Here is a 12,942-nt window from a genome sequence, read left to right as displayed (position 1 = left end):
GATGGTCTGCCCCACCTGTGTCAGTATGTCTATATATACAATGATGGTCTGCCCCACCTGTGTCAGTATGTCTATATATACAATGATGGTCTGCCCCACCTGTGTCAGTATGTCTATATATACAATGATGGTCTGCCCCACCTGTGTCAGTATACAATGATGGTCTGCCCCACCTGTGTCAGTATGTCTATATATACAATGATGGTCTGCCCCACCTGTGTCAGTATGTCTATATATACAATGATGGTCTGCCCCACCTGTGTCAGTATGTCTATATATACAATGATGGTCTGCCCCACCTGTGTCAGTATACAATGATGGTCTGCCCCACCTGTGTCAGTATGTCTATATATATACAATGATGGTCTGCCCCACCTGTGTCCAGTATGTCTATATATACAATGATGGTCTGCCCCACCTGTGTCAGTATACAATGATGGTCTGCCCCACCTGTGTCAGTATGTCTATATATACAATGATGGTCTGCCCCACCTGTGTCAGTATGTCTATATATACAATGATGGTCTGCCCCTACCTGTGTCAGTATGTCTATATATACAATGATGGTCTGCCCCACCTGTGTCAGTATACAATGATGGTCTGCCCCACCTGTGTCAGTATGTCTATATATACAATGATGGTCTGCCCCACCTGTGTCAGTATGTCTATATATATACAATGATGGTCTGCCCCACCTGTGTCAGTATGTCTATATATACAATGATGGTCTGCCCCACCTGTGTCAGTATACAATGATGGTCTGCCCCACCTGTGTCAGTATGTCTATATATACAATGATGGTCTGCCCCACCTGTGTCAGTATGTCTATATATACAATGATGGTCTGCCCCACCTGTGTCAGTATACAATGATGGTCTGCCCCACCTGTGTCAGTATGTCTATATATACAATGATGGTCTGCCCCACCTGTGTCAGTATGTCTATATATACAATGATGGTCTGCCCCACCTGTGTCAGTATACAATGATGGTCTACCCACCTGTGTCAGTATGTCTATATATACAATGATGGTCTGCCCCACCTGTGTCAGTATGTCTATATATACAATGATGGTCTGCCCCACCTGTGTCAGTATACAATGATGGTCTGCCCCACCTGTGTCAGTATGTCTATATATACAATGATGGTCTGCCCCACCTGTGTCAGTATGTCTATATATACAATGCTGGTCTACCCACCTGTGTCAGTATGTCTATATATACAATGATGGTCTGCCCCACCTGTGTCAGTATACAATGATGGTCTGCCCCACCTGTGTCAGTATGTCTATATATACAATGATGGTCTGCCCCACCTGTGTCAGTATGTCTATATATACAATGCTGGTCTACCCACCTGTGTCAGTATGTCTATATATACAATGATGGTCTGCCCCACCTGTGTCAGTATGTCTATATATACAATGATGGTCTGCCCCACCTGTGTCAGTATGTCTATATATACAATGATGGTCTGCCCCACCTGTGTCAGTATGTCTATATATACAATGCTGGTCTACCCACCTGTGTCAGTATGTCTATATATACAATGCTGGTCTACCCACCTGTGTCAGTATGTCTATATATACAATGATGGTCTACCCACCTGTGTCAGTATGTCTATATATACAATGATGGTCTGCCCCACCTGTGTCAGTATGTCTATATATACAATGATGGTCTGCCCCACCTGTGTCAGTATGTCTATATATACAATGCTGGTCTACCCACCTGTGTCAGTATGTCTATATATACAATGATGGTCTGCCCCACCTGTGTCAGTATGTCTATATATACAATGATGGTCTGCCCCACCTGTGTCAGTATGTCTATATATACAATGCTGGTCTACCCACCTGTGTCAGTATGTCTATATATACAATGATGGTCTACCCACCTGTGTCAGTATGTCTATATATACAATGATGGTCTGCCCCACCTGTGTCAGTATGTCTATATATACAATGATGGTCTACCCACCTGTGTCAGTATGTCTATATATACAATGATGGTCTGCCCCACCTGTGTCAGTATGTCTATATATACAATGCTGGTCTACCCACCTGTGTCAGTATGTCTATATATACAATGCTGGTCTACCCACCTGTGTCAGTATGTCTATATATACAATGCTGGTCTACCCACCTGTGTCAGTATGTCTATATATACAATGCTGGTCTACCCACCTGTGCCCATATGTCTATATATACAATGATGGTCTACCCACCTGTGCCAGTATGTCTATATACAATGAGGTGAGGTGAGGTGAAACTGGGTTTAACGTCGTGCTTGAGAATATTTCGCTCATATGATGACGTGCATGTGTTTTGCATGTGTGACTGCTTGTACTAGCCCAGACTGAAGCTGGTTTTATAGTGCTAGCTCACTGAAATACCATGCCGCAGTGAAGCATGCATACCCCACTCAGAAACATTATACTGACTCCGAGCCGACCAGTCCTTCCGGGCTGAAGCTCTAACCACTACACCAAGGAGGCGGTCTTCTATATACAATGATGGCCTACCTACCTGGGCCTGTCTGGCTGCATCCCTCTCCTGCTGCATGTTGGACTTGGCCTGTTTCCTCTGTGGTTCCAGTTTCTGTACCTCCTCACTGATGGCAAGGATTTGGTCCTGGATCTGTCTGTGTGTTTGCTGACGCTTCTCCAGGTTCTCCTACCAGATCATGACACAGTGAGTGAGTGAGTGAGTGGTGTAACATTGCAAGCTGGATTGAAGAAGATGTTAAAGGAAATGGGCTATTCAGGAGTCTTCTGTTTTGAGGAATTAAAGCTTGGCTGTCTGTGTTATGCCGACATGGTGGAAGATGGTATAAAAAAGGGTAAGATCAGAAATTACAAAGAACAAAAAATACATTTTTGAGTCAATAAAAGTTGTAGGTGCTTTACCTTCACCTCCTCAACCTTCTTTAGATACTTGGGAGTCCGGGAGTCCTCCTGGTCAAGTTTCTTCTTGATGGGCTCCAAACCCTGCAAACAAGCAGACGGGTGCCATTGTGTAAACAATAGGTGACCAGAGAGTCTGAAATTTGCCATTAAGGGTGTCTGGATTAGGTCTTCTAGAGTGCCTGTATTGGGATAACCAGTGTCTGAATTACTTCATCCAGTGCGTCTGGATTAGATCGACCAGAGTGCCTGGAGTAAGTCATCCAGGGTGTCTGGAATAGATCGACCAGAGTGCCTGGAGTAAGTCATCCAGGGTGTCTGGAATAGATCGACCAGAGTGCCTGGAGTAAGTCATCCAGGGTGTCTGGAATAGATCGACCAGAGTGCCTGGAGTAAGTCATCCAGGGTGTCTGGAATAGATCGACCAGAGTGCCTGGAGTAAGTCATTCAGGGTGTCTGGAATAGATCGACCAGAGTGCCTGGAGTAAGTCATCCAGGGTGTCTGGAATAGATCGACCAGAGTGCCTGGAGTAAGTCATCCAGGGTGTCTGGAATAGATCGACCAGAGTGCCTGGAGTAATCATCCAGGGTGTCTGGAATAGATCGACCAGAGTGCCTGGAGTAAGTCATCCAGAGCATGTGGATTAGATCAACCAGAGTGCCTGTATTGGGTTGATTATGGTGTCTGGATTAGGTTGACCAGCGTCTGGATTTGGTCTTTCTGGGAGTCCTAGATTAGGACAGCCAGTATGTCTGGAGTCCAAGTTATCCAGTGTGTCCGGATTAAGTAAACCATGGTGTTTGGATAAGGTTTTGGATTGGGTCATCCAAGGTGTCTGGATTACTTCATCCAGAACCTAATTTGCTTTGAGTGGAAATTTGTATAAACTTCATATTTTGAACAGTATTAATGATAAAATTATATAGGCACCCTTTCTTTTGCAGCAACCAAAGACCAAGCCATTTCATTCTTCAAATGTTTGACTTTCTTCTTCAGTTCATCGATGGCATCCAAACTTTTGAATTTGTGTTCCCAGTCAATCACCTCCTTCTCCAAGACAGGCAGAGACTGTGAAGACACCAAACAATGGACATGTCAACTTGCACACCAAAAACATATCTACTGGCAGATTTTGGTCTATCAGCTCACTTGAGGAAAGACTTATTTCAGTTCCATCTAAATGATTATTTGCAGCGTGTCAGAACATGACGATACTGAGGTTACAAGGTAGATGTGTGTAACAGTCGGTGTCCTAAAGCAACAGGTACACAGGAGAGGTGGAAACAAATTGCTCATTCTTCCCTGAAGGCAGTGGTGATGAAATCTCCCTGTCTCCCTGGCATGAACACAGTGAACCATTAGCGTGAGTTCATGTAGTAACCCAAAACTAAGTGTATGGTACAAAGGATGAAGGTATGTTTCATTTAATGCCACAGCAATACTTCAACCATTTTGCAGCTGTCTCTAAATAACTAAATCATGAATTAATGATTTAACAGGGATAGTACAGCGTGATATACAAATGTGCTTGCCCGACAGAAAAAAACACTGGACTCGGGCGTCGGGCAATGGGTTATTTCCACCCCTGAGCATTCCCCCTTTTAAAGTTTTCTAAGCACACAGCGCTCTTTTAACAGCAATATGGTAACAGTATGTTTGAGAACTGTTCTTACATAGGTCACAACAGGACTGGTGTCAAGGAAAGGGACGAGAAAGAGTAAATGGTGGGGACACTTTTGCCTTCTGACATAATTAGTGAAGTTCAGAAGACTGATAATTGGAAATGGATCAGTCAAACTGGCACTGATCAGGCATAAATGTCGGTAGTTTTGTTGAAGAGGCAATGGGTTACAGTAAGTTGTGTGGCACTTCATACCCTTTCCTTCTGCCTGATGATCTCAAGGGTGATGGACTTTTGCTCGTTGGCTTTTGCGTAGTCATGCTTCATGGTCTCCAGCTGTGTGGCCTTCAGGAAAAACTGCAACAGATGGGGAGTAGAAATATATCACTAGAACACATTATGTAATTCTCTGTTTGGAACAGAGAGAGTATAAAGCTAACGGTTTGAAACTGATCCTGATGATGCTGCTGGCCACTCACATCAGCATGCACACATCAAATATTGCAGATCTTTGATCTAGAAACAAATTTGAAAACTAACAGCACAAAGGTAATAGAACTGCAAGTATGAAAATACCTTGTACTTATCCTGAGGGCTCTTAGAGTTGAGGAAGTTGCGACTTGTCTCCTGATTCAGGATGGCAACAGGATTGTCCACCTGAATGTTGAACTGGTCCAAGATGTGGAACAACTCCTCCCGCTTGTCTGACACCATTACACCTACACAAGGGAGATAACTAATGAGCTGACACCATTACACCTACGTAAGGGAGGTAACTAATGAGCTGACACCATTACACCTACACAAGGGAGATAACTCATGAGCTGACACCATTACACCTACACAAGGGAGATAACTAATGAGCTGACACCATTACACCTACACAAGGGAGATAACTCATGAGCTGACACCATTACACCTACACAAGGGAGATAACTAATGAGCTGACACCATTACACCTACACAAGGGAGATAACTCATGAGCTGACACCATTACACCTACACAAGGGAGATAACTCATGAGCTGACACCATTACACCTACACAAGGGAGATAACTAATGAGCTGACACCATTACACCTACACAAGGGAGATAACTCATGAGCTGACACCATTACACCTACACAAGGGAGATAACTCATGAGCTGACACCATTACACCTACACAAGGGAGATAACTAATGAGCTGACATCAAACACTGGGTAAGCGTCAGGCAGGTGAACTGAGTGTTGGTATGACCTGAACGGGGATCGAACCACCGAACTTTCACTCTCTAGGTTGACCCTATCCACTCCACCACTGTCTCACAGGTAACTTCAGGGATTTACATGGAGTCCTGTATTTGAGAGTCCCTAGGACTCATTCTCTTAATTTTCAGGGGTCCTGGACAACAAAATGGGGGTCCCAGACACTTCAATACTCTTATTAATACTGTTATTGTATTGTGTATCATGATCATCACATTGCTACAGTAATTAAATTGCAAATAATACCATAACCCAGCTAGTAGCAAACTCAGTGATAACTTATTGTCACTTGATTGGAATTTTTACAAAAAGTATTTGGACATTTTCTCAGTCCCTCTGGACATGCTAATAAACTTTGTTGCTTACATTGTCAATTTTTATGTGTATAGGACGCAGGATTTGCGTCCTGTAAACCCCTGGGTAACTATCAGGATTGAACAACAAACAAAACTTGTTTTGTTACCATTTTTTGAGAGAAGCTGGTATTTGCTGCTCCCCTCTGATGTGAACTTCCTCTGCACAGTAATGGAGTCTCCGTACATTTCATGCCTGAAGGCATCGGGGCCTCGGTTCCGCAGCTTGATCTGCACCTCACCAGTGCTGCAAGCACGAAAAATTCAAACAAACCTGAAGAGGTTGTAGATTCTTGAATATATTCCCCCTTGGGGTACATATTAGCAATTAAATGCCCATTTAAAATCCCTACGACAGCTGCAACAATATTTGAACAAAATATTTACAAAACAAAAAACTATGTTTTGTCTTATGACACCACCCCTACAGGGCCCCACGGACCCCTACAGCCAAGAGCAGGTAACTCAAGACTATAACCTCGTACCTCACTTTCCATGCTGAACATAATCAGACAGAATGTGGGGAGGTGGAAAGCAGTACCCCAAGGAGGAATATATTCAAAGCATCTGCAACCTCTACAGGTTTATTCGATTCTTTTTCATATATTCCTCCTTGGGGTACATATAAGCATAAGACAGACTCCTAAAGACTGAGTCCGGGAGAGGCATTCTGTCTTGTAGAACAAACCCGACAAAAAGAGGAGTTCCCAAACTATAAACAGAGTAAGAAATCTCACTTACCTGGTCACGTGCCCACCGTAGCCAATCGGGCGAAGGCGTGAACCAGGGTCAGGGGTCGAAGACACTAGCATAACATGCGAAACCTCGCTAATGTAAATTGCTTCAAAACAGTCCCACCCTCCATCCCGTAATTAATCGGAAGTGAAGATAAGGGAAAACTGACAATATACCCAAGAAGAAATTTGCTGAAACAAGCAAAGCTTTCCAAGGAAATTGTTCTAGTGCAGTACAGAGGAATGCAAGTACATGGGATAAAAACCACCACCATAAAACCTGACACCATGGGAGAACGTAGAATAGTTTAAAATAACCCAACACCAGTTAAAAAGGCAGATAATTGATTCTCATCATAAAACCTCGAAAGCTCAAACGGCTAGAGACGTGGAACCCTGCCCACTGGAGAGAACTGTGACCGAACCGAGCAAGCTCGCTGGAGTGTCTGTCAAGTTGATAATGACAGTTGAACGTACTTGGTCAGCTCCAAATAGCCGCGGAGCTTATCTTCTCAATGAGCTGCGCCGCAGTGTATGCCTTAGATGTGGCCACTGCCCTAACCGAATGAACCTTCAGACCTTTGGGTGAGATACAACCTTTTATGGGTATAACCCATACGAATGGCAGAGACAAGCCACCTAGAGACAGTCTGCTTGTTCGCTGGAAAACCACGTCTTACTCCCGTCATAACAAAACAACTGATTATCCTTACGAATATCCTTTGTTCGTTTGATATAAGCCTTAAGGGTCTTACGGACATCTAAGACGTGACCACGCCTTAGAGAGGTACCGGGCGGGGAAGGCTGCCTTAAAGCGGGAAGCTCTATAGGCGCTGTAATGTGAAAGGCACTATCTCTCTTAGGACGGTAAGTATCCGGCAACCGAATGCTAACCCTGTCCTTATGAAAAAAAGTCAGCGCAGGGTCAGCAGACATAGAGTGAATGACGCCTACCCGCCTGCCAGAAGTTACCACCACAAGAAATGCGGCCTTCTGTCAACAGCTGTATGGAAAAAGTCAAGAATGGACAGTCAGACGGATTCTGTCCATGCCTGCTAAAAAATGCTGAACCAGAGGGTGCTGCCCCAAGAGTGCACCATTAACAGGAATGTGGAATGCAGAAACAGCCGTTGAATATCCTCATCCTCGAACAGTTGAAGCCGTTAGATCCGAGACTGGAGGAATTCTAACACAGAGACTAAATCTGCCGGAAAAGGATCAAGAATCCCCCTGAAGACACACCAGCGAGCATAGCAGGCCCATCTATCCTCATTTTGAACGTTTGTCGAATCCCTCCGCGAAGCCAGAATTGTGTCTGCAACTGGTGCAGGAATTCCTCTCGCTTGGAGGCGATTCCGGACAGCGGCCCACTGAATTCTGGGATTCGGGTGGGGCGCTCAGTTCTGGGATAGTAGGTCTGGTCAAAAAGGTAATAGTACAGGAGGCTGAGCCAGAAACCTGAGAATTACCTGAAACCAGCTTTGAGCAGACCAAAGTGGTGCAAGGAGCACAAGTAGTCAAGCTGGTTGTGCGGCTAGCTGCGACAGGACTTTGGAAATCAGTGGTATCGGCGGGAACGCCCACAGTACCCTGTCCATCCAATCAAGTTGAAAGGCGATGTTGGCTACCGCCCTTGGATCCGGAATCTTAGAGCAAAACAATGGTATCTGGTTCGTCACCCCAGAGGCAAGCAGATCCACCTGGAACGACCTGAATACGCCCCGATCGAGCATCGACTCGTGTGGGGCTAGCATACTCTGTGAGAGAGCATCTGCACGTAAGTCATTGCCGTCTGGTTGTCAATCTCTAGACGCACCACACGGCTGTGAAAAAACTCCACAAAGCTCTTGAACACCCGGTGGACTGCTCTCAATTCTAGCTCATTGACGTGCAGGCTGACTTCCTGCTCCAACCACGGCCTAAGACTCAGTGGTCGCCCAGGAACTACAAACACCCTGAACCCTCCGTCCTTTGGAAGTAAGTGGAATAAAACCTCTCTCCTTGCTGACCTTCCGGGAACCTGGCACTGGCGTGTGCCAAACCCCGCAGAAGGATCTCACCTCCACTGTGGCAAATGGCCATCCCTGAGTGTGGACCCTGGGATTTGACATGGCTGCTTCCCACTCCCAAAGGAATAGTGACAGCCAGTCGCCTACATTGGCATAAGGCAATGCACCCCCACTGTCGGCAAGTCTCCGCTTGCTTGTGTGTGGGGCAATAAGGGCACGGGGGAGAGACTCAACGGGAAGCCAAGGGATGGCTAGCCCAGAAAAGGCCGCTGCGACCGAGCAGGCCTGCCCTTGCCTCGTGCCCTCTTGCTCTGTAATGGAACAGTCCATTTGGCAGGCTCCTTCGCCGGGGAGGAAGGATAAGAGGAGGCAAGAGGTGAAGGCCATTGGTGAGAAGTGGAGGGGTGTTCCAACAAGGGTTTAGAATCCTTGAAGGTAGACACCGCCTCCGCGGCCTCCCGCACTACTTGCAAAGCCCCAGGGAACAGGGAAGACCCCATTGCGAACGGGAAAGAAAGCAATGTTAGCTGCGTGGCCAGCGAATAGCCATGGGAAGAGTGAACCGCCACACGGAGCTGTTGTGCTGCACACCGGTAAACCTCCTCGAAGAATGGTATGCAGACTTAAGCGTGGGGGCATTGGCTTGAAAGGGCGGAAGCCGCCTGCCCTGCCTGGCCGAAGCCTGAGAGGAAGTGGACAACCACCAAGTGTGATGGAGGCGTAAATGCACTCGTCCACCACTGGAGGCTTGAAAAAGACAGGTTGAGACCTGATGCAGGCATGGTTATTTGGACTGGATCAATCTCAGGAGGTGGACCAGATGCAGAGCCAGGTGCTGGATGGGCTGGAGTAGACGGATGTATTTGGTTCCAGGCTGAGGATATGGCCCTGATCATTAGTGGTATCAGAGCAATGATCACCAGAACGTCGGTCAGAGAAACTGTATCGAGATCTCGACGTGGTAAGTACCGAAGTAGGTTGGTAAGCCGGTGATCTGGATTCCCTTGTATGGCTAGGTGATGATATGACTGACTGACTGACTGACTGAGTTAGGTTTTACGCCGCTTTTAGCAATATTCCAGCAACATCACGGCCGGGGACACCAGAAATGGGCTTCACACATTGTACCCATGTGGGGATTCAAACCCGGGTCTTCGGCGTGACGAGCCAACCCTTTAACCATTGGGCTACCCCACCGCCCTGTGATGATATGAAGAACTAGTCCGGGTCGCTGTAGTTCTAGTTGGTGATCTGGTTCTGATTGGAGCTCTGGTTCGATCATCTGAATAGAATCGGCCATGAGATGTGGATCTGTACTGTGATCCCGATTGGTCAATGGCTCTGTAAGGTGATCTAGATCGTATAGGTGACCTGGGTTAGTAAGATGATCTGGATTTGTAAAGTGATCTGGATCGATTTGATGCACTAACTGGAAACTGTGAACGTGATCTGGATCTATAAGGTGATCTGGATCGGGGTCGCTGTAGTTCTAGACCGTTGTAGCCAGCTCTGTCCGGTTCAATGAATGTGGGGGGACAGTTGGCTGGTTGAACGAAGTTGGCCAAGCTCCAAACAAACTGAGACAGTCGAGGGAATATGTACTGATGATCTGGATGATGATGGTGTCGATCTAAGGTCCCCTGGTAGTGTAGATGGGACAGGCAACGATGAATTATCGATCACAACCACCCGCGAGTGATCTGACGAAGGAGGTGACTGATGCGTACGTAATATACTCCTAGGCCAAATGTGGAGATAACATCATTATCAGGTAATATGATACACCAGGCCTTATCACCCATACTGCATATCCTGATTATGTTGAACATCAGTGCTTGTCATCGTCCATTAAACCATGCGGTTAATACTCATGCAGTTGGTCTATGAACATGTGGACACTGTTTCAACAGCAGGGTAAACCTTGTCTGTTTTCAGTAACCTGATACATTCTGTGTCTAGTTCCACATTGACAAGAATCTCTGGAGGGTGGGAGTTGCCATACCAATTACTGGATAACGCTTTTACTGCTGCTGAGAGATCCTAAAAGATAGGGACTTTTCTAACATTTGGCCTAGGACTATAATAGGTGCCGAATGTCCTCAGATAAGTAAGAATCTGATGACGGGTCTTGAACCACAGCAGTCGCTCTCTTGCGTGAAGGTACGATTTTCTGTCGCTGTTACTTGATAGGCTTGGCGGGAGTGGGATCAGATTCTGTTGATTTCCTCTCCCTATCGGCGATTCTCCGGGAGCAAACACGAGGTAGGGCTTAAAATCCTCATCTTTTAGTGAATTACACTTGCCACATCATTTGTTCCAGTTACATTGTACAATACAGTCACTGCAAGACGCGTGAGGGTCGAGGGATGAATAATTCGTCTTGCATTGAGCACAAACTTTCCTTTTCCTTGACTGATTATCTGTTTTCCCCATGATGTTAGGGTGAAATACTGTCCCTAATATACAGCACGTCCACACAGTCGTGCGACAAGAAAGGGAATGATCATTCAAGGTAGTCACGTGGGCAATTAGTGGAGCATGCTGCAAGCTTCATTAGGAACTAGGATGGAGTGCATGGGCAAATGGACAAGGAGGCCTATGGAAAAAAGTTTACAGTTGTTCCACTAAAAGTCGAAGCGAGAGAGAAGTTTAAAAATTATGACTATCAGCGTAAAACGCTAGCAGCGGAAAACACACTGTAACCCGCTAAATGGATGCGTAATATCATGCAAACGTACATATCAATACACTATATCTACACTAAACATTGAGAACCTTACCGGCAAATAATAAAAACAGTGAGCATAGCGAAGGCTCCCGTCCGCCTTCTTGACAAGCACATGGCCAGCCGATGCAGACTGGAGCGAAGTTACAACAAGTGTTTGCCACTGATATGGCAATGTCCTCTGCTGCTAAAGAATGGAATATCTATATTTACTACTTTTTATTTTTGGGTCACATACAAGATGCCTGAAATGACTGGTGTCTGCATAATCACCCAATGTAGGCTGTCAACATACTTGAATTTGAAACATTGGGTGCAATGTTTTATGAGATATCCGCTTTAAAAAGTGGTCAAAGTATCGTGGTGACCTTGAAGATAAGGTCAAGGTCACCCAAATAAACTGGTGTCAGTGTAATACTCCAATGTATGCTGTCACCAAATTTGAAGACATCGGGTACAACATTTCATGAGATATCGCGGGAACAAGAGTTAAAAGTGTGAAAAGTGTCGTGGTGACCTTGAAAATAAGGTCAAGATTACCCAAATCGACTGGTGTCTGCGTAATCCCCCAATGTAGGCTGTCACCAAATTTCAAGACACTGGGTACAACAGTCCATGAGATATCGCGTTAACAAGAGTTTGTAAAGTGGTCAAAGTGTCGTGGTGACCTTGAAAATAAGGTCAAGATTACCCAAATCGACTGGTGTTTGTGTAATCCCCCAATGTAGGCTGACACCAAATTTGAAGACATTGAGTACAACAGCTCATGAGATATCGCATTAACAAGAATCGGGACGTACATACGTACGGACGCTGCTGAATACATAGTCCCCCGTTCCGCGCTGCGGAGGGGGACAACAACAGATGAATGAAAATATTCAGAAACAATCTCTAAATCGCCCATGCAGGGAAGAAAAGAGAACCATACATACAGTAGCTGTTTCCGAACCACTCATCATGAAAGGAATTCAACTCAACTCTTGAGAAGGGACGCATGTCCGGTCGATAGAACGACAGCATGATAAGTGAGGTACGAAGTTATAGTCTAGAGTTACCTGCTCTTGGCTGTAAGGGGTCTGCGGGGCCCTGTAGGGGTGGTCTCACAAGACAAAACGTAGTTTCGTAGTTCTTTGTTTTGTAAATATTTTATTCAAATATTGTTACAACTGTCGTAGGGATTTTAAATGGACATTTAAATGCTTATATGTACCCCAAGGAGGAATATATGAAAAAGAATTTCCTCTTACATATCATCCTGAACTCGGACATACCATTTCCATTAACATGCATATATATAACTGTAAGATGTGAGAATTACAACTGTTCCAAGGGTAAATAAAGAACTGGAA

The 12,942-nt window shown here is 45.4% G+C and overlaps 1 protein-coding gene across 1 annotated transcript in view; it reads right to left on the bottom strand.

Annotated features, from left to right (window-relative positions):
* Nucleotides 1–12,942, bottom strand: part of LOC124267738 (structural maintenance of chromosomes protein 6-like) — a 52,068-nt gene that overhangs the window by 36,447 nt on the left and 2,679 nt on the right. The window contains 6 exon segments of the mRNA XM_046702729.1: nt 2,528–2,674; nt 2,908–2,988; nt 3,836–3,973; nt 4,782–4,883; nt 5,103–5,245; nt 6,236–6,372. Of these exon segments, the coding sequence (XP_046558685.1) occupies nt 2,528–2,674; nt 2,908–2,988; nt 3,836–3,973; nt 4,782–4,883; nt 5,103–5,245; nt 6,236–6,372 (748 nt within the window).

The sequence above is a fragment of the Haliotis rubra genome, unplaced genomic scaffold (assembly GCF_003918875.1).
Source record: "Haliotis rubra isolate DU_JTF1 unplaced genomic scaffold, ASM391887v1 Scf1005, whole genome shotgun sequence".
Lineage (NCBI taxonomy): Eukaryota > Metazoa > Mollusca > Gastropoda > Lepetellida > Haliotidae > Haliotis > Haliotis rubra.
Note: the sequence above shows the minus strand (reverse complement) of the source record. Positions and strands in the feature narration are given on the sequence as shown.